Source organism: Hemibagrus wyckioides, linkage group LG01, assembly GCF_019097595.1.
Source record: "Hemibagrus wyckioides isolate EC202008001 linkage group LG01, SWU_Hwy_1.0, whole genome shotgun sequence".
Taxonomy (NCBI): Eukaryota; Metazoa; Chordata; class Actinopteri; order Siluriformes; family Bagridae; genus Hemibagrus; species Hemibagrus wyckioides.
In genome coordinates this window covers 22969504-22992907 of record NC_080710.1, presented here as the reverse complement: position 1 = coordinate 22992907, position 23404 = coordinate 22969504, and the positions used below count along the sequence as shown (strand labels likewise).

The 23404-nt window shown below is 37.7% G+C and overlaps 1 protein-coding gene across 3 annotated transcripts; it reads left to right on the top strand.

Annotated features, from left to right (window-relative positions):
* Positions 1 to 4025: 4025 nt before the first annotated feature.
* plekho1b (pleckstrin homology domain containing, family O member 1b) lies at positions 4026 to 23248 on the top strand. 3 transcript variants are annotated; one of them, XM_058394195.1, is made up of 7 exons: positions 4026 to 4385; positions 4953 to 5099; positions 14449 to 14589; positions 16307 to 16411; positions 16877 to 16957; positions 17484 to 17585; positions 17731 to 23248. In XM_058394195.1, exons 1-7 carry the CDS (start codon positions 4359 to 4361, stop codon positions 18352 to 18354), a joined length of 1227 nt encoding a protein of 408 aa, XP_058250178.1. In that variant the 5' UTR covers positions 4026 to 4358; the 3' UTR covers positions 18355 to 23248. The 3 variants fall into 3 exon arrangements, with proteins under 3 accessions (XP_058250178.1, XP_058250185.1, XP_058250193.1); XM_058394202.1 differs by having other exon boundaries at positions 4026 to 4777; XM_058394210.1 differs by lacking the exon at positions 16877 to 16957.
* The last annotated feature ends 156 nt before the right edge of the window (positions 23249 to 23404 follow it).

The following is a 23404-nucleotide window of genomic DNA, read 5'->3' as shown; positions in this document are numbered from 1 at the left end:
TGAGGGATTTTGAAAATGATACACAGATGCATAGGGTAAATGCTTTAGATGTATATCCCCTTTGGATGTACAGCAATTTAAGACACATTCTTTTCTGACATAATGTGAAAAATTAAACCACCGAAATTACCGAGATATCTTTTAATAGGATTTCAAGCCCCAACATGATACAGCATTGGTTATTAAAGAAGTTTAGCCTCAGGGAGCAACATGTTTGTGCTTTTGTTCTGGTATATAAAGTGAAGTGCTGTGTACTACTGATGATGCTCTGTCTGGAAGAACAACTGAAGAATATGTCATTAAGCCTGATGTTTTCATTGAGAGCTATGAGGCAAATAAAAACAATACCATAATGAAAAAGTAAGAAGTATGTCAGCTGGGAAGTCAAATGCTTCTATATTTGCTGTGTTGATATCATAGATTTATTATGTCTGTATCCAAAGTAAAAATAAAAGCAGTGCAGATTTTCTCTTACACAGGCACAAATATACAGGACATCTTTGTTTTTCCAGCATAAGGCAAAGCTTTATTTGACTTCAGAAACGTGAATTTGCTTATTCAAATCTATAGAATGCACTCAGATTTCAGAAATGTGACCAGTGCTTAGATTCTTTGGTTAGTACACATGTCCTCTAGGGAAATACAAGTAAAAGTAGATCTACTCGGTTTATAGCATTAAAGTTGTGACAATTAATTAGGTTTAAATTTATTTTGCTATTTTCCAAACAAGACTCTATGAGTCTGGAAAAAAGAAGAGTATACAGTTGAGTTACACTACAAATTGGGAGTAAAAAGCTACTTCATTTTAGTCGCATTATACACCTAAGGAAAATGTTTGTGTAATGGAATGTAGTGATGTAGAAGTTAAACACAGAAATCCCCAAATATTACCCAGATCTATTTAAGTGCAGTTACTATGCAGTTGATTATTTTTTCACCACTAGACAATTTTTGTTATGCCCCAATCTTTCCTAATATTATTAAACATGCAGTCATTCCTCAGATTAGCAATATGTCTATATTTTATTACTGAATGCTAGATTACACACAATCTCAAACATTTTTTCTACACTTAATCCATAAATCCTAAAACACTGAGCATGGTCCACTCTAAATGATACTGGTCAAGAAGCACCCACAATATCCCCCTAGTATGGCAGCGTTTGTCCAAGCTTGTGTGGGAGTATGCTGGTGAACAGACCTGAACCACCAGCATTCCAGTTTCTGCAACGTTGCTATCTCACAAACCTTCACCTCAGTCGGAATAATGCTCAGTCCTTCAGTATCACAAGTGATAAATATTATCAAACACTAAAAACACTGACTATAGTGCTGTACTCAAAAACTTCTTTAACAAGTTGTTTAAGTTGTTTTTGCTATTGTTATACTTTTACATTTCATCATTTTTTAAGCCAAAGAAAAACTGACCAGCTAGATAATAGATCATCGTAAATAGATAATCTAAAGCTATGTGCTTTTAATGTAGTTGTTTAGCTAACTATGGTGTCTAGTTTTAACATTTGATCTCTGAGTTTTTAAGCTAAAATATGCATTTAAGCTGTAATTAATTTTTCCTCAGAAAAATGTTATGTTCCTTGGATCTCTGTGTTTAGGCTACATTTAACAGTAATGTAATAACTGTGTAAATACACTAAGGGCTGTAGCATATTAGCTACTTGGTCACTGTCCAGAGTGGGAGAGTCTCATCAAATGATTCTCTCTAGTCTTTTATGTTGAACTTGGAAAACTCTGAATCTGATTTGCCAATTATGGTGAAGAGTCAATTTAACAGAGCTTGGATGGATTCACAGTTTGATTGCCAAACAGTAGAGTACCAATTTGCTAACAGGTCTCTCAGAAGACTGCCTGCTATTTATAGATGCGACCTTTTCCCTTACAAAGTGAGATGTGAGGGTGAGCTATTTCTAAAAGGACTTGAGAGGTTGTCAGGGTCTGAAGTCTTTAGACAATAAACACTTAAGCGATCTACAGACAGTAAATTGCTAGATGTTTTTGAATATAAAAGATAACACATAGTCATTTATAATTTGTTCCTTTCTTTCTAAAGTGGATCTACTTGTACCTTCACTAGTCTAAAAAGCCTCTTATGTTTTTTTTTTTTTGTTGTTGTTGTTGTTATTGACTGGCTGGAGAGAAGCTCCATAAGCGCCTTTCCACCATGGTTGTGCAACAGGCCTGCTAAAACTGGGGCAGTGGTACTGGATTAGTGAGTGTCATTTGTCTGATGTGATTACTTTTGTGTTCTAGTGCCTGATGTTTAGAAATAGCAAATAAAAAATACTTTAAACAGGAATATATTACATTAGTGTTAAATCCCAAAATATGGCATTAAACATTAAATCTCAATTAACTCTAAAAAATATATAGGCTTAAAATGTGGTATCATGAAAAATGTGTTGGAAATCAAATCTCTGGATAGATACAAATGAGACACATTAACCAGCTGTCCAACAAATGATCTAATAGATGGTTATGTGTAATTGGTGTTAAATAGATTATTTAAATAAATAAAAATAAAGATAATTAGCTTCAAACATCAAAGCACATGAGCAGCATGCTATCTCACAATGGGCTGCATTGCTATCTCACATCTTCAGGGTCTCTGGTTTGATCCTGAGCTCAGGTTACTGTCTGTGTGGAGTTTCACATGTTCTCCCTGTGTTCATTTGGGTTTTGTGTGGGTTCTCCTGTTTCTCTTCACCTCACAAAAAAATGCCCTCTGGTGGATTAGTGACTCTAAATTACAGATAAATTGAAAGAGTGTGTGAATATGTGTGTGTGCATGTCGCCTTGTGAAAGTCAGGTGTCCCATTCTGCCTCACACCCAGATCTCTGCATCCACCACAACTCTGACCAAGATGAAGAAATTACTGAAAATGAATGAATGAATGAATTTAGATACAATTTGCCCTTCATCCACATATTTGGGCTATTTTTGACATAGTGTTGCATACAGATTTTGAATGCTTTGCATCCATTCTGTCAAATAAATTAGGGTTTTGCAAGCCAAATAGACGTTATAGTACAGGATGTTGTCCATTTACAAGCAGCAAATAGTTAAGTGAGTATCAGAATAGCTTTCCAGTTAAAGAGGAACAGTTACATCTGAGTAATTAGTTACAGATGAATGACTTCACTGTTGCATGAGGGGACAGCAGCCAGTGATTCCAGGAAGCTCAAGTACATCATTAAAATGTTGAACACTCAGAAGAATACATTGTTCTCACCCGCTCACTGCTGAACTAGAAACAGTTTATGGCACTTAGTGAAAAACTGACATGTTCCATTACTCCACCTCCCCTGCATTCAGTTTTTTTTATACATGTGTAAATCAGAGAACTAAATAAAGTAAAGATCCATTTTGTCCTGAAAATGCTCAGTGAAGTTTAGCACAGACTCACACTTGGTGCCATATGAGAAATGGGATGATCTCCATGACAAATGTAATTCACCAAAGACAAAACATTTTCTATAGCCTGTATACATTACTTCCTACAGTGTTAACTATAGAATGATACTCACTAATGTAATATACATGATTTTATAGTTTTATAGCTTGACATCCAACAATGTATACATCCTCCAGGTAAAGCTGTAAATGGTGATTTCTGATTCATTTCCACAATTACAAAGTCCAACAAGCTACAAACCAACTGATGTAAGTAGAGCTGAGCTGAAACACTCATGATCATATACAGCAGGTGCTGTCAACCTGTGAACCCTTGACTCAGTATGTTACAGTGGATCAAACTGAGCACTCATTCTCATCTGTTCAGAGTCCGTGGTGCTAGCCAGTAGTGTGAAACAAAGCATAGCTTCAGATTGACGTGGTTATAGCCACGAAATAATCAGTAATGCCTAAGTATTAGAAGATAACTTCTGTATCTAGGCCTTCACAAATTTGAGTTGTACACTATGTTCAGTGTGCAGTTCCCTCCTCCTCCAGCGTGCTCATGGCGCAGTGATGAACACAGGAGGCGCTGTGGAGCACCAAGCTGGGGCACAGCGGCAACTTCTTCAAACCCATACAAGTGTGAGAACACACTTCTAACGGGCGGAGGAGAGCCATGGCAGCGCGGATGTGCGTGCTACCAGAAAGCTGATTTCTATTGTTGGGAATGCGCGAAACGCATGAGGAGCAAACGCAAAGAGCGCACCGTACACGTGAAGCGCAGCGCCTGGGAGAAACGAGGCGGAGTGAAGAGACACGACCCTGTAGTTAGTTTCCCACCTCGTCTTCCATTTCTCTTGCAGACTGGACTTATTTCGGAAAAAGCAAAAATACAGATTAGAGTGAAGAAACGGGATTAATCCGAGGGAACTCGGGCGATCTCACGATGAAGAAGAACAATTCGGCGAAGCGGGTACGAGCCCCAAAGGAGTGGGCGCTATTGTCACTGTGGCTTTAACTAATGCTCGTCTTTGTGCTTTAACACTTTGTCTCTGGATACATTTGGGAAACACATACTGATGCTCGATCTGCTCGGTTATGCGCCATTATAGCGTTTATTTGTACGTGTGGATTGCTGGACTCCATCACTAATACCCATTTGTTATTGCAGAACTGACGTTTTCCATCAAAGCTTTTTCCCCCCACTTTCCATCATTTGCACGTTTTTGTTGTTTCATGCCTGAATTAGTGGACTACATAAAGTAAAGAGCCATTGTGTGATCGCTTGTGGAAAGTTCAGCACTGACTCAAGCTCGCAGTTGGTGTTGCACAAAGAATGGGACGATCTCCATGACAAAGGCAATGGTAGTGTGTTGTGTGCATGTGTGTTGTGTGTAGTATGTGAATATGTGTGTGTTTGTGTACCCCTTAACCTATGCAAATTTGTGAAATGGGCTACCCCCAGGAGCTGCACCCAGGGCTGTAGCCTAATTGCTTAGAGTTTTCTGTGTGTGTGTGTGTGTGTGTGTGTGTTTTGAAGGCTTTGCAGGACTCCAGCCAGCAGCCTGCTCAACCCGACAAAGTGGGATGGATTCGCAAGTACTGTGGCAAAGGCCTTTTCAGGGAGATCTGGAAAAACAGATATGTGGTGCTGAAAGGAGACAAGCTGTACATCTCGGAGAAAGAGGTGAGTTTAGAGTACAAGCCTATTTTAAAAAGCCTTTATATATATATTCAGAATTTTTTGCCACTTGACTGATACAATACTGTCTTATACGCAGTATAGAAAGTTATAAAGGTTGGAGTTAGAAGTCAAATTAATGCTCATACATTTTCCCACAGCCTCATTCATTAGTCACTTCTTCTTTGCTTATTTGAATTATTATAGATGATTCTTATCCGTGCCTGAGATTGTGTTATCCAATAACAACGAACACTTAATGCCTGTGTTTCTGTTTTAAAATGGAAAATGAAAAGTTAATGTCATTATATTGTGATATCAATATCATATTTATGTTTACCACTTTGCTGTTGACTGTTTTATTCTGATTGGTCAGAAGTTGCTTAATACATAAGCCCAGATCACACAGTTCCAACTGTAATGTTTATATCAGTGCATTTGTTGTAATGATGATACATTTTATTATAACAGTTTAAACATTGACTAGCACGGTGGATGCTCCACATAAATAGATTTCAAGAAATACAATTGATATGTTGATATTTTCAGAAAGGAGATTTTTTATCATTTATCACACGTGTTCAATTCTTCAGGATTTGTGTGGAAATGTTTAAACATACGAAAAAACACATAATTTACATTGTAAATCCTTTTACCATGCTTGTCTGACAGTTGTGATTTTAAGGTTTACATATTGTTAAACAGTGGCCCAATTTGCTTCAAAAAGTGGTCCCTCCTTTTGTTTAAAGAAGTGAGAGAGTAGCCAGTTTATTATTGATGCAGTAGATGTGAAGTCATAAGGTTATAACTCTTTAATAACTTTGCTGATAGCAATTGTGTATCCACAGTACAATCATTCAAGCTTACATAAGGGTTAAATGCAGGGTAGCAGAATTTGGAGTGATATTTGCAAGTGTTCCCTGCTGCCATCATACATAAACACTGATGGCTCCTAGTGGTCAACAGTCATCTGCCTTACACCTGGTCTGAGGGTTGTTAAAGGGCTGTCAATTGTTTGTTACAAAATTGGTTTCCTTTGCAATATTTTCATTCCCTCTGCATTTTCCTAGTGCACCTGTTTTGCTTTGCTGTGCAAGCAAGCAACTGTCCTCCCCTGATGTGAAAGACAACATTGTGCATGGGAGAATGTAATGAGCTGAGCAGAGCTAGCCAGCCAACATCATGACCCTATCTTAATTAGATGTTTTGTAGTGAAATCTGCAGTCTGCTTTTTTAAAACAACAAATTGCTTTACCTGGTTGTGAAATGTGTAGAAAGTTATGAATCAGGTTATTTGGGTTAAAGTATCAGAATGTACTGAATGTTGTCTAATACTAAGGAGGATTTGGGTCTAGACACAACCTTTTATGTTGGAATTAATAGGCAACAGTTGCAGTTTGGAAGTGACCAGTGCTTATACTTATTCTATAAAGTGTCTAAAAGTGTACATTAGAGACCTAGAATTAAAAGTGTTATTGTAAAGTTAACTGTAAACATATTCATTTACATACAGAGATACAGTATATAAGTGACATTTATAACATGAACCCTTATGTTTGTGTCAAATGGCCTAATTTTACGCAAATAGCAGCAAATGGCTAAAAAACAAGAGAAACATTCACACAGACATTGTATGTACCCAGCCAATGCATTTAACTCTCTAAACCACAGCTGCTTCAGTAAAATCATTCAAAACAGGAAGCTTGCTCAAAAATAATCACACATGTAATCTGCTAGAGCACTGATACTCAAACTTCTGTATAGATCTTCTCCCTATTGTATTTTATCTAGTTTTGATTATCCAAGTTCTCATGTACAGTCAAACACTGATTATTAAGTACTAGTTGTATATTACATATAGATGATAAGTGTATATAATGCTATTACATGCTACATCATGTGGCTGCATTAATAGTACTATTGTATTTGTTGCATATGGTCACTGGTTCATGTAAGGAAAATAGTAGAGGGGTGTGATGGAAAACAGGAGGCAGTTGGTCTGGCTGAAGGATTTAAGAGGCTTTCAAAATTACTTTAACACCTTGATCCAATTGTGTCTCTACCTTGGTCAGAATGTAACACGTAACAAAGTTGCTGTCAGACATTTGTCTTATTTATAACTTTGTTTCCTGTTATCTTATATTCTGACCAATACTGCCTGACAAAAACAATCACCACCTGGATTTAATTAAGCAAATAGTTAAGAATCTTCCATTGGATAATTACTGCAGTGATTAATATGTTTCAGATGGCAACAAGTTATTTAATCCTAACTGGAAGACATTTCCTGTGGTCATGGAAAAGATGTTTGAGTAGATTGCTGAAACTACTAAAACTGGGTTAAGAACTGTCCAAAACATCATTAAAACCTGGAAGGATAGTGGTGAACCATCATCTTTGACAAAGAAATGTAGCCAGTAAAAAAAATCTTGAATGATCGTGAACGGAGATGACTTAAACATTTGTAAAAAAAAACAACAACAGTAGAACTATGGCTATGTTTAATAGTGAAATTAAGAGCACTTCCAGATGTACAATGCAAAGAAAACTATTAAGGGTTTGGGTCTTAACAGCTGTGTAGCCTTAAGAAAACCACTTATCAGTGAGCTTCAATTTGCTATGGAGCGTAAAGATTGGACTCAGGAGCAATAGAAAAAGCTCATGTGATCTGATGAATCTAGATTTTCAATGTTCAAGAACGAAAAATGTATGCAATCCTGGATGTGTATATATATATCCACACATAAACTTTTCCCATCTCAGTAAATGTAGATGTTGATATTTTCTGTAATGTATCTTTCGCCCTGAAGGCTTTAACAGGCTCCTGTAAGTACGCCCAATATAAATAGACCATTATTCATCTAGCTTTTCCCACTAAGGGAAGTGGAGATGGAACAAGCTTGAGTCATGCTTACACAGAAAGCTGTTTGCTGCGCTCAGCATCGGATCAAACAATGCCGAGCCAGCATATGGCCTGTGGCTACAGGGAGGAATGACCCTTTTAGTGCTTAACACACTGATGTTTCATCATGCTGGTGACTGTTTTCTGCAGCTGTCTAGACAGATGCCATTAATCAAGCAACTTCTGTTGCTTTGGTGTCATTTTTATTAAGTGAAGGACAAATGAGCAACATTTTCATACGGACCCCCAAAAGGGATAGTTGATAAATTGCTCTTTAACGCCAAGAAACACCAGGAAGTATATGAAAGAGTCGCGTTAACCTGGTGTTTAGACTTACAAAGTGATACTAGAGTTGATTTATTACTAACAAAATGTATAAAGAATCATCAGATTTAATAGAATGACTGATAGTCAGTGGGTCAGTGTAAAGTGAGACAATATCCTTTATTGCATTTAAAAGGGGTGTGGGAACAAACGTGACCTCAGCATTGGAGTGTCTCCTCATCTGTGCAGGGGATCAGATGTCCTGAACACAGTGGCATCCTCTTAGTGTGACAGCTGTCTGTGGTTGAGTTGACACAGACATGGGAGACATGGGTCTTGGTCTCTTTGCTCTGTCTGAATAAGCAGTGTTTCTTCCTGTTGTCTGTGGTTTAATGCCTGCTTGCATGCTATTCTCACACTTTTTGGGTTTGGTATCAGCATGATCTTCACACATGCACAGGTCTAAGATATTAACCACTACAGTAATTGCATTTGTAATTGTATATGAATTTTAAATAATGCAACATAAGGAGCTTTACCCTTTTTTTTTTCTTTTTTTTTTAAAGTTTCCTAGTTGGCCAAGCTGCTCATTAAAACAATGTTTGTAGGGAACGATTGAGTTTTAAGTAAAAACTATTTGTTTTTATTATTCTATCTACTATTCATAGTTATTAAATGTTTGAATTAGTCTTAGAAACAAATTTAAATCCCTTCCTAAACCTTCATCATAAGATTGCCTATAAGACAATGAAAATTATATTTTTACTCTAGTGTCCACTTTATTGACTGGTAGTGTGGGTTAAAGCGGCAAGAAGCTATTTTTATTATTCGTGCTTAAAGCCGTTGAGTGTTAGCGATCTTACTCATCGCTGCCACATGTAGCTACAAAAGAGGTCCACCCATTCTTTTCAGTTCCACACCAAACATTCAAACAGGGGAATCAAGATGAAATATTATGATCCAGAAAGCACTAGTGTGGGTGCAAGCTTTTATTCTATTCAGTCTGTTACACTACACTGATTCTTGATTAAGAAGCTCAATAAGATCTAAACTGATTTGATTTGTAGAATTGTCTTATTGTGCTGCTTGGCTGCTTAAGCACACAGCACCTACAGTGAATCTTGGGCAGAAATCTAAGTGTTGTTTGTTGAGCCAACTTTGGTGAGCACATTATAACATGACAGTTTTGGAGGACAGCAATTTTGGAAGAATAACAAATAGCCTAGTAAGCACAATATAGCTGTCAATCAGAAGAAAAACAAAAAGGCAACAAATGGCTCTGTGAATCTTTCATGTCTCTCCATCTCTTCTTTCTTGTCAATAGCCCTTTCTGCCATTGCTACCTCTAGCTGCACCAATATATTTGCTAAAATCTGTCACTGTGTCTGAAAAGACTCTGGACTCTCTATTCAATTCAAACTGTAAAGTGCATTATGGGTGTTGTGCATTCCCTAAGCCGGTGGTTTTTAATATGACATCGGTGAAGTGTAGCCAGGAGGTCAGTTTTTTTAATTTAGTTACACTGATGGAAAGCACAACCCTCTATGATTAAAGTATGTATTGCTGAGTTATTATAGTTATTAGTCTATTTGAAATGGAACTCGAATTAAATGGTGTTAATCCAAACCTCACAAACTATAAAGAGACTATGAATATTATCAACTTGGATCTGATCTGGTAGTGGGATAGGGGCTCTGTGGAACTTCTTTAACAGTTATAGATTCCTGATTAGGAAAAGTTGCCCTGCCTAGGATTTATTGATTAGACTGCAAGCTAGCACTTTACCTTTTATGCACAGATTAGAGACTTATGTTTCAAATTTTAGGTACAGCAGATGTGAGTGCTATGAAGCTTTGGAGACTTTAAATCATCTTTATAAAAATTTAGTTAGTGAGTTAGTCCGTCCAAGATCATTCAACTGAGTATTTATTAAACTGTTGATGAAAAGGAACACCAAAACCAAAAAAAGGATATGTAGTGCCTGAGCCTTCGGTTCTTTATCCATATAAGGGTGGTTTCTTATAAGCTTGCATGTTGAAATACTCAGCTGATCTCTGTTCTGCTTTTGGAGTGTATTTCCTCATTTTCACTTCCACTTTGTTTTATACTGGTCTTTGGTATTTTGTGCATTTGACCGAAAGGTTGACATGACGCTGACCCTTTTTTGCATTTGTTATTCCCATTTATATATATATATATATATATATATATCTGCTAATTCGTTGGTGCTTTTACTGAAATTACCCACAAAATTCCACAGCAAATGATGTGATGGACAAAAGCAAGTGACCCAGAACCAAAACAAAATTAGATTCTGAAGTACAGTATTGTAGGTAGGAAAAGGAGCTAAACCTGCAAAGTAAAAAACAGCCTTTGTAGACATCTAACAGCTATTTATGGTTGAGACCTTCTTAAATAGCTATACACTGCTTATTTTCTTTCTTTTCATTCATTAATATTTTTATATGTAATCATGCATGTGTGATGTAAATCTAGCCGTTTCTGTGTAAAGGTCATTGTGATTTATCAAGTGATTCCAACTCCAACCCAATTATTATTATTTTAGTTTGTCAGTGAAGATTCTCTAGTGAGTATTTCCTTAGAATTGATCAATATGCAACTGGAACTGTTGTTACTGAGCTAATTGCTAGGCTACTGTGAGAAAAGAGTCCTGACAGGAAAAGGACTTAACCAGACTGATGTAATGGTCTGTGATATTTCAGACAGTGAGTTGAATTTCCACTATATTAAAATTCATAGGAACATGAATAAATGAACAACAATTTTATGAATGAATTCTCACCTACTGTTGAATTCTGATGTATTTACAATAATAGCAGCATGGCTGCAAGTCAAATAAGAGGTTTTATTAATTGGCCTGGTTATTATTTCTATAGTAAGATTTTCACAAGGGATTTGCCACGTAAATTGATTTACCAGCTATAATTTCAAGTTTCCAAACACAGGAAAGTTTTCAGGGTAGATGTCTTTGTAATTCATCTGTAACAATTCAGGATAAAAGTGTACACACAATATAATTGATAACAAGAACAGACTTGTTTTGTGGATGTTCCACAACAGAAAAATGTAACTAGAAACAATAAATAAAAAATAATATATGACATTTTTTAAATTAAAATTGTTAGAGTTGGCATATTGCTGTGGTATTAGTGGAATAAACACTGGCTGATAACAGCCGTCCAATTCACATCAGAATGCATTCATCACTGATTATTTTCCTGTAACAGCACACCCTGTCTTGATTCATTCCTTATTAATTGTTTAGATACCATGCGATACAGCAGAAGCTGTGCAAATGTAATGTAATTTTGTTTTAAACAGTACACCTACCTTTAACATTTGGTAGTTTATCAAAACAGATCGATCACCCTTTTAAAAAAAATCTTGTACACGATTTAAGAAATGTGCTCATCCATACTAGCTGAAAGTATGTATATATAGTTAAAAGTAATGCCACTAAATGTTATACCATCATTTCAGTATGCTGTCACACTCTGATATTGAACTAAATTTGCATTTGCAAGTTTAGTGGACAGAAATGACAAGATTTGGTGCAGTGGACATATGAGGCTTACAAAGATATGGGTGCATTTTGCCGATGAGAGATTTGTCGATGAGTGGGTTGAGTGCTAGTGTGTGGGTTTTGAGAATTATTCCAGGAATATGAGATGAGTAGCTTCACAGTGAAAAGTGTGAGAGGACTTGTTTATTGCAGGGCAGTAGTACATATCATTTGGAAGAAGCTCTGAATAAGAACAACTGCCACATGACTAAATGTAAGTGTAAATAAGGTCAGTTTTTAAAGACATTGATGAGTTGCTGATATTTGATAATATGTCCAAACATATTGCTGTAAACTGCTGTCACCAGGGTTTATTGTAACCGGTTTCTAAATTTATGTCTTTAGTTTTGGAACAGTGATTGGAACATCCACTGATCAGCCATAACATTAAAACCACCTGCCAAATGGTCTGTATTTCCCCTTGTGCCTCTGAAGGTGTGTTGTGGTATCTTGTCACCAAGAGTTTAGCAGAAGATCTTTTAAGTCTTGTAAGTTGTGAGTTTGGTCCTCCACGGTTCAGACTTGTTTGTTCAGCACATCCCACAGATGGTTTATTACCTTGAGACCTGGGGAATTTGGAGGCCATTTTAACACCTTGAACTGTTTGTCATGTTCCTCATGACCATTCCTGAACAATTTTTGCAGTTCACATTATTTTGCTGAAAGAGACCACTGCAATTAGGGAATACCTTTCACATGAAGGAATGTACTTGGTCAGCAACAATGTTTAGGTGGGTGGTGCATGTCAAAGTAACATCCACATAATTGCCAGGACCCAAGGTTTCCCAGCAGAACACTGCCCAAAGCATCACACATGATGTAAAAGAAAATATGATTAATCAGGCCGGGCCACCATCTTCCATCGCTTCATGGTGCGGTTCTGATGCTCATGTGGCCATTTTAGGTGCTTTCAGTGGTGGACAGGGGTCAGCATGTGCACTCTGCCTGGTCTGCAGCTACACACTCTCATACACAGCAATCTGTGATGCACGGTGTGTTCTGAGACTTATGGCTGGCCTTAACTTTTTCTGTAGTTAGTGCTACAATAGACGGACTAGCCTTTGGCCTACGTTTGATATGTAGTAACCACGGCATTCCGGAAGCACCCCACAAAATCTGAGGTTTTGGAAATACCACCACAAACTTGCCCAATCTTTATGCTTGCCTATTTTTCCTGCTTCCAACACATTAACTTCGAGAACTGACTGTCCATTTGCTGCCTAATATATCCCAGTTCTTTACAGATACACTGTAACAAGATAATCAATATGTGTAAAGTGTCCTTGAAGCCATGGATGCAATGGATGACATGTAATGCAATGATTGACATAACATTAAGCATCATTATTCTCATGTCCTGACACCAGTAGGTTAGATGATTCTGGAAAAACTGCACATATTCCCTCTGAAAGACTCAGTTTACACTTAGCACTTGCAATTTACATCCTAGTAAGTGTCAGCTTTCATATTGTTCAAACAGTGAAACTGCTGAGGCTTTGAAAACAAACAGAGTCCAATTTCAGCATCTGACCGACTGTCACGAGTAGCTTTGTGTCTAAGCTAACTGATAATCGTCCCTGTCTCGATGGCCAGAGCTGAGGGTGATAAGCTTCAGGCTGTATAAATATTGCAAATGCAGCTTTGTCCTTAGATTGCCTTTTGGCAAGTTGGTTATATCTAAGTAGTGTCATTTGCACTGTAACTGTTGCCAGGGACGTAAACTGCCAGAGTGCAGGCCCAGTGTGGTCCATGTAAAGTAGGTCCATGTATCTTGTCTATCCATCTATTCTCTAAACCGCTTTTACTACTGGGCCAGTCTATTGCAGGGCACAATCACACACACACACACACACACACACATTTACACAAACTTTCACACACTACGGACAATTTAGAGATGCCAATTAGAGGTACCCCCCCATGTATTTTCTACCAAGTGATAAGTCTTTAGGCTGTGTTTGCTAATGTATCCTTAGTTTTATAGATACGCTTTAAAGCCAGGAACAGTAATGTCTACAGTTTTTGTAGTGTTTGGTAAAACCACATTTTGACTGGAAAAAAAACAAACAAATGATGTAGACATGGAACCAATCAGGACAAGTCTCTAGCCAGGTCATGCTTCCTGTCAAATCTCACACTAGCATTCAGGTTTTCAGGGCATGACTTTGTCCCAAAGTGTTCACTGAGGGGATGCATTGGATTTATTTAAAGTTTGAGTTTCAAAATAGCTATTGATGGATGGCAAGTATGAGAACACTGAAGACTATTATGCTGTGGGTTTTTGCTTGTATGGTTTGGGTTGAAGTAATTTGGATTTTATTTCCCCATTTTTTAAAGAGGCCAATTAAACAGATAGAAAGGTTTTGTTCAGAGCAAGTGAATTTGGCTAAAATGTCTTAAGGAACACACAGTAGGACTTTCATCTCTGTTTGGCACAGGCGTTTAGACTTCCCACCCCTTTTACACTAGCCAAGATTCTGCTGTAATCCTTCTCAGTCTAAAGGTCAGGACTCCTTAGGACTTCAGCATTATCATTCAAATATGGGACAATTATCAGTAAAAGGAAGGTTATGACAGAATGTACTTAAAGCTATCGCTCTCCTTAGGTGAAGGATGAGAAGAAAATTCAGGAGGTGGTGGACCTTACAGACTACGAGAGGTCTGAGGAGCTTCGGAAGGCAAAGAGTCGGACCAAGAAAAATCACAGCAAGTTCACACTGCTGTGCGCCCGCCAACCAGGCAACACAGTGAGTAATGCAGCCTCTTGGCTAATGCTCAGAATGGAGTGGTGATCAAAACAAAACAAGTTAAAAAAAGAGTACAGTGCAAACTACAGCATCTAAATATTTTGTGGAAATACTGACGCTTCAATTTAAGTAGGTACATTTTTTATTAGAAATCTTATAAGTAATGAGTGACAACAAACACAAAGTGATATACAATCTTTGTCATCATCTTGTAGCAGGTAATTAGCTTTCAGTAAGAATGCTAATCGCCTTTCGCAAGTCCTCAGTCATCCTGTTCATGTGACATGAGCACTATCCTTCAAACCAAAACAAATCTCACGTCAGTGATTACCACACAAATGCTATCCCCTAACATCAGTGGTTATTTTACCTGATTTTAACTGGTCACATGCTGAGCATTAAGGCTGATTTAGTGAAATCCAGTACTGAGGCAGGTGGTTAATCCCATGGTCTGAGTAGAACAAGTCAGCAGCACACGCCACCACGTGGCTAATGTTTCCCACTAGTTTATAATAGCATGCTGTAATATATGGCACAGGCTGTGGAGGAAATGACCAATACTGCTGATGTTCTATTTCCATGCCAAGTTGCAGATCATAAGACAATACTGGCTGTGCACATTTCTGTTTTAGACTCAAAGGTAAAGACCAGTTCCTTTTGTGTTGCAGAACTACTTAGACAGCAATAAAATACATATGCTTCTAGGCTATGCTCTGAATTTTGACAGCACTGAGATATGCAGAGCTGAAGCAGTGGAATTTGTATATACTGCTGCAGTCTCCAGAGCTTTGCATTTAGAATATTTTGCATCATGTTATTATAGCCTTTTGCTCCTTTTTTTGCGTGTATAGACTGAAGTTTGAACCGCATTGCTCTATAGGCTCTTGTTTTTTTTTTTTTTGTGGGTGGAAGCAGAAATTGCAGTATAATGCCAGCATAGTGCTAAATTGGTTGAGTATATGCCAGTTGTATCCTGTTTGCACTCAGTTGATATTTTTGTGCTTAAAAATACACCCACTTTAAAATCAGATGTTGGAGGTGGACTTTGGTTAAAATTGAACTTGTGTGGAGTGGAATTTATCAACCATTAACAAAACCAGGCTATTCCATCTCTCTGCTATCTGACTACACTGACTAAATTAAACTTTCTGTAGCAAATGAGAACAAAGAACTCAGTAGTGGTTGTTACATGTCAATCAGGTGGGTTGTATCATTATTAGGCATCATAATATTAACACCTATCCATAAAATGTCTAATTATTTATTTTAAATGCCAGATTAGCACAGTAATTTTTATCACAAAGACAAGGAATTAGTTTATACAAGAGAGCTCTGCTATCCTCACAGATTTCAGCAACCACTCAACAAAGTGCACCAGAAGACAGCAAGAAAAGACAGCAAGTTATTTTTACCACAACATTATTGCTGTGAAATACATAAGTACACCCTACAGGAAATCTGAATGTATTTTAAAGAACAGGTTACCGATAACACATACTCGCGTTAAATGGAATGAAGGAATGTTAATTTGATTGGATATTATTGAACTCATTCTTTCTTCTCACCTGTGAGTGAGTAATCTTTATTTCTACTTTCTTTCTACTTTATTGCTGCACTTGCTCAGTGACCATAACAAGAGATGCAAGATGCTCAAGGAAAGATATAAAAGCTAATGTTTCTGGTGTAGATGTAACAGCTATGTGTGCATATCCCCTAGGTTCCAAATCTGGTCTTCCTGGCTGTCAGTCCAGAGGAAAAAGAGTCATGGATCAATGCCTTGAACATAGCCATCACCAGGGGCAAGAACCGCATTCTGGACGAGGTGAATTTAACCTGCAAGCACAAACATGCGCACATATATCTGTCTCTCTGCTGCCTCTGATGTTCATATTCCAAAGATGTACAGTGAGCATTAAAGAGTACAAACACACATTGTTGTCCTCATGTCCCATATGTTTTAATGAATTTCCATTTGCAGGTATTTGTAATTAGTAACTGAAATGAGCTGAAAGATACAACAGCTAAGTATATACATTCTATGTGTAACCTCTGACTCAAAATGGCATTATAGAGTTGCATTTTTTCCCAGCTAAACTGTCCATTTCTCAGATTGAGTAGCAGTGACTACACCTATTAAATGATGTATTGAGCAGCAAAATGGCTGTGACACAGTGCTTCCATAGAAAAAATCTTGAGTTGAGAGAGTCTGAGGGAACTGTCATAGTTGAGTCGACGTTGTTTGCTGATTGAAGAGCATCTCCTGACTGGCATGAAAACTTTCCACTAGAGTCGACTTGCTACTTGCACTTCTCATACACTCATCAGGAGAGGAAAGGATGGAGAGGATGGAGTCAGCACACAAAGCCAGGTCTGCTGTGAACAGATTGTCCCTGTAATCTAGGAGTTAAACCTCAGAGACTGCAGTTTCACACATGACTGCCTTTAACACTAGAGCAAAGGTTGTATGGGCTTAGCATAAGACCTCCTGTTATACTGCTCTTTGGCATATTTACTGCAGTCATGAAATGCTTTAAACTGGGCTTTAGATTATTATGTGGAACAGCAATGTGTTCAAAAGAGTTTTCAAGACTGGCCCCTGTTATAAATAACATTATAATTATAATATATATATAATATATATATTATAATATCATAATAATATTGATTGTGTCAAATCTACTAATTTACTAATCTACGTATTGAATATATTTATGAATTTATTTGAGTGTTTAGCCTGCAATACTTAAATACATGCAAAATAAATTATAATATTAAATATTTTTGTGAGACTACATTTATATGTGGGCTAGTTATTATTAGAGGTAAAATAAGAGATATTTTTGACGTGACTAATATGTTCTAATCCTAACGTGTTGCTTTGGCTAACTTTCCAGGTTACAGTGGAAGGTGAAAGCTGTTTGGTTCATCCCACGCGAGACCGAGCTAAAATCCCACACACACGCAGACTTCCCACCCGCGGGCACCTTTTGGCTGTGGTGAGCTGTCCATATTTTAACCCTGGAGCTACATGGATTCCTTAAATTGCTAAGAACTGATAGCTGTTATGTGCAACACATTCTCTTAAACATTTTTCAGTAGAACTTGCCAGTATGTGCATTTGTTTTATTTGATCTTTTTCAGGCCTCAACATCTACATCAGATGGCATGCTGACCCTTGACCTCATTCAGGAAGAAGATACACCATCTCCTAAGGCACAGGACCAGAAGAAACCTGCAAACTCCAGAGTGGATACCAGTAAACTTCTACCTTCTGATTCTGAGGCTACAGTCAAATCTCAGAGCTTGCCACGCAAAAGTGAAAGCGCTTGGACCTGGAGCGAGAGCCAAGCACAAACCCCTGGGGCTGGAAAGAAGTTCCGATCTGCGGACAAGAACCGTTGCGCCTCCATGGATGAGATCCTCTCTCACTCGGATGCTAAGAGATCAATCCCACACTGCTCTGCCTCAGCCCCCGCACACTCCATCTGCCAGCTACAGGAGCTCATCTTGTTAAAACTGGAGAGAACTCAGGAGCTGCTGTGTGAGGCGCAAGGTCACAGCCAGGTTCGTGGTGCAAATTCTGCCCCTGGCAAGGAGGCGGAACGTCTGCTGGAGGAGGCGGCAAGTGCCTGGGGGCAGGCCAGGGATGTGCTGGAGGAGGTGAAGGAAATCAGAGTGCTGTGCAGGCAGCTGGAGGAGGTCTCCTGCCCCAGTGACAAGCTGAAGAGCCCACAACAAAATCAATACAGGAAGAGCATGATGTGAAGATGTGGACAAGGTGATGCAGTAAGGCCTGGTGATGCAGCTAATGGACTTAAAAATGAACAACTTTCTGGCCCGTAAAAGACTAACCTGTTTATGATTTGGGGAGTTATGGCTCTTATTTGTCAGGCTACACACCTTCAGCATTGTCCCAGCTTGTCAGAAGTCTTACTAAACGTTAAAGAGTGTTTAAATACACATTCACTCTTCTGCAACCATCTACAATGGTTTTATATTACAAAACCCCTAGCAGTCTCATCCTGGAACATCTGAAATGATGACACTTATAGCACATAACAGAAATCACTGAGAGACCTTACTTATTTTGCAGAAATTGTTTGGTTATGATGCCACACTATGCCTGAATTTTGTGAATTTCCTCAAAGGACTCACAGCTGATTTCTTCCCAATTGACATTACACGGCATTTAGCATGTGTGTAAGTGTTTAAACATGCAGACTTTGGTCCTGTTTTACTTCAGCTGATATTATGTAGAAGGTTGTCCGAAGCCAGAAACAAGACATTTGCCATAATCCAGTCATTCACGATGTTACAGAAAATGCATGTTGTAGCCATTGTGAAATTCTGTCTGCTTTACACACTCCTGATTTGTTCCTCTTCCCTCAGTGGCAGTGGTAGAGTGGAGCCAATCATATGTACTCACTGGCCGCTTTCATAGGGACACATGAACACACGCTTATCTTATCATGTGTCATGATCCAGGTGAGCTTCAGTCAATGTGCACCTCATAGTTTTTAGTACCAGAACGGCTACATTGAGTATACTAGAAACTGCTGATATTCTGGAATTTTCACATAACAGTCTTTAGTGTTTACACAGTATAGTGCAAAAAACAACCAAACATCCATTGAGTGTGGTTTCTGGGTAAAAATACCTTGATGATGAGAGAGGTCAGAGAAAAAATGCCACATTGGTTCAAATTGCCAGGAAGGCCACAGTAACTTAAATAAGGATGAAATAAAATAAGAAATATGACCTGGATACAGATGGGCTCCAACAGCAAAAGACCACTGCTGGACAGTTCCAGTGATACTTTTCAGGTCTTCAGCTGTCCAGTTTCATTGAGCCTGTGCTTACTGTAGGTTCAGATTCGTATTCTTGGCTAACAGAGGTTGTAGCCTATCCTAGAGACTGTTGGGCATGACAATCCCAAAAGATCAGCAGTTTCTAATATACTAAAATCAGCCGGTCATGAGTAAGCAGGGGTACATATGCTTCTACTATAGTGGCTGGCGAGTGTATATCGGTCCATAATATAAAGGATCAGGCAGACAGAAATTCACTGCTGTTCTGTTATGTTGGTTTTTTTGCTGCACGGAAAACCAATATAGCATAGGTCAGGGTATTTTGGAGTGTTATCTCTAACTCTGCTGTCAGGGAGCCCTTTATGAAGAAGATTAATATAAAAGAGCAATGCTTCCCAGGCAGTGGAGCTACTGAGAAAACCATGGGCATCACCAACCTGCCACAATGTGAATGCTTTATTTTTCTACTTGATACACTGGAACAGCTCTGGTTCATTGAGGATGGAAGTCTCCAAGGCTCTGGACGTTATGGGGCTGTGCGAGACTTTGCTGCTTCTCTAAAGTTTTCCTAATAATGCACAGCACACATGGTCTATTATATTCGTACAGGACATCAGTATGTACACAGAATAATTCAGATGCAGCCAATAGCAGTGTCGGCCATGGAGAAGAGGCTGACTCCGTCCATACAGAAGAAAGCTGATGTTGAATTTTATGGTGTTTGCCAGGTACTTCTGTGTACTTTCTTTGCAAACTGTCTTTCAAAATAGGTGGACTCAAACTCAAAAAAGCCATGCGTAGAAATATAATCAGAAATACAGATAAAATCTGGTGCCAGTGTTGCTACAGGTTGTGAAAGGAGGATAAGACAGAACTGCCATTAGATCTGTGATTCAATGTTTGTGGATGCTTGAAAGCTTAAAGGAAATGGATAATCTCAAATTTGCACTATTGAATGCTGTAAAAGTAAAGTGAAACTGGCAAGCTGTCTTTTTTTTTTTTTTTGTTACCCCTAAGGCACTGAGCAGACAATCTAACAGTAGCTATCTCACAGTCAGATACCTAAAATGTTGGTACAAGGATATAAAAAAAAATATTCAAATGCTGCCTTAGTGAACTTTCCAAGGGCACATGCAATTTGCATGTCAGTTTTGTTTTCCATTAATGAAATTTCACCTTCAAGTTGCCTAAACCATTGAGAGGTGAGATGTGCAGTGGCACAGAGGCCTTTACATTAGACCAGGGGTGTCCAGTCTTATCCAGAAAGAGTTGGTGTGGTTCCAGTTTTCATTCCAACCAAGCAGAAGTGATACCTGAGTCTATTGAAAGCCAAGATGAACTGAAACCGGTGAAATCAGGTGTGGCTCCTGCTTGAATGGAATCTCTCTTTGTGGAGAAGATCGGACACCACCCGCATTACACCTAATTTGCTTATGTGAATCTCTGTAGATAGAAAACTATGCAACATTGCATACAAGCCTGAAATTAACAAGCATCAAGGCTTATTGGTGATGTAAAGTGTGGTACTGTAACAGACCAAAGGGCATGTGCTGCCAGTATCTAACGTCCTGTTTTACAGTCAGTAGCTAATTAACGTGTTTGCACAATATAGGTATGATTTAAATCTGTTCTGTTGTTTAGGCCTGATTCCAAACAGTGTTATTTTTTGTACATTTTATTGTAAAATGCTTTTTTTTTTTTGTAGAATCAGTAAAAATATTTTAGAAACGTTTTTTTTTTTTCTTTTCGAAATCATTGACTTAATACTTAACTGGATAAAAAGCTCACATCACATTGTTCGACTCTGAGTGAGGCACTATGATGTGTTTTAGAAAATCTTTTAAAAATATGTAACAAAGCACAGTATATTTTTTAAGTTTTCCCCTGCATTTTTTTTGTCTCTGTAATATATACAAATAACTCATTTCTTTTCTATATGCAATGTTAATTCTGCAAAGATGCCAGTAATTTGTGCCTAGCACATTTGAATATGTAACATCAACATGCGGATTCACCACAATTTGTCCACTAAATTATGACCGGAGGTTAATTTCCCACACATCTGCCAGACACGGAGACACATTATTCTATTTGGCTGTAGACAAAATGAACCACAGATGAGAAGATCTAAATTATTTAGCATCATACCAGCTACAGCTAAAATAATGTAAATACCAGCTACAGCTAAAATAAAGCACCACAAAAAAAATGATATCTTAGCGATATCTATAATGATAATGATATCTAAGTGAAAATATCTGGAATTCAATCAGATTTATGTAGTCTTTTCTATAATAACATTACAGCAAGCCATATGACTATTAAACCTATTTCTAGACATGCTTTATTAATTCGAAGCATAAAATAGTCTGGTTTTATTGGTCGATATGTTTAATATTAAGCAGTTATTTCTATAAAGGTGCAAAAAAATGATCTGCCAGCAGAACAGGAGCATTTAAAGTGAGTTGAAGCATCTAAAACAGGCTGTATTATCTCATGTTTAATTTATAATAATTTCATAATAAGAAATACATTTGTAAAATCACTTACTAAGATATTATTTTTTATAGTGTGACCATATAACAATTAAGTTTTTCTTATCTTCAAAAATATTTCCTGTAAGCCATCTAATCCACAAATTGTAATAACTATTTGGAATGCTTAATTTTTATTGCTTTTCTTTCTTTCTTTCTTTCTTTCTTTCTTTCTTTCTTTCTTTCTTTCTTTCTTTCTTTCTTTCTTTCTTTCTTTCTTTCTTTTTTAACAAAATGAATGAATGAATAGCTCTGGGCTGATTTGTCAGATCTGTGGTCCTAGGAGAGATGGACCACCAGAACACATCCCAGTTCAACTCTGGCTCTGTTGAAATGTACTAGAATAAATCCTTAGGGTTATGTTTAAAGATTGTTTTATTGTGATTGTAGAGCAGTAAGTGTTGGTGCAGGGGGTGTGCATGTTTAATCATGTTTATGCTCTGGACTGTCTCTGATTCTCTGGTTGATGTCACACCATTGCTGAGATGCCATGCAGTCACAGACTGCAGGAAATACCTCAGAAATGCAGCTATGTACCTCAAATTCCTTAATCATTTCAGTTGATCTGCTTAGTGTTTTGTAAAACTGATAGTGTGTCCCCGCTAGTCTCCTTAGCTACATGCTTCAGGTATAGCATAGCTGGATACATGTGATTGTGTGTGAATATATAATTGTAGGTGTTGCACTTAATTTTTTTATGCTCAGGATTGGCAAATCTCTGATATACTTGAGACAGACCACTTGTGCAATTAAAAACCATACTGAACTCCATGACCACATTTAAATACTGAGTAAATGTCTGTTTCTTCCATTGATAGCAATAGCAGCAATATTCTGCACTCGCAGAAAAAAAAAAGTTTCTCCAGCATTCTTGGAACTGTTAAGTCTTTCTTACTTTCCTAAAGTGACAGTTTTAGGCTGCTAGGTAGAACTTTTAAAGGTCTCTTCGATGAACCTTTAAGAATTCTTTTGATTATTTTTTTTCTAAGAGTGCAGATCTATGCCAAAGACACACAACAGTCCTCTCTTCTTCTGGTAATGTTTTTAATTTCTGTTAAGCAAGGTAGGTATACACATAATCCATAACATGTAACTGTATCAAGCAGAGTGTAATGGCCAAACAGATCGTTTAAGTCAAGTGCTGTGTAAGCACACTGGGTCTCAAATATACTCAATGAATAATACATTTTGTTACTGCCTTCTGTTTTTCCTTCAAAATCATAAGTAAGCATCTGTTTTGTCTGTGTGGTAATAAAACATCCTGTTGCATTCTAATGTTTCAAAGTTAAAAATAAAAATAAAAAAACCTGCTTGCCATTGAATACAGTTTCATTATGACAAAGGAATCTGTTTATACACATTGTTGGGCGAATGCATTTTACAAAAAAATCCACTCTTTTTAAATCTGATCTTTGGAGATTTGTTTGAAATGAACAAACTCGTGTATCTCCACCTTCGGGAGTTCATTAATCA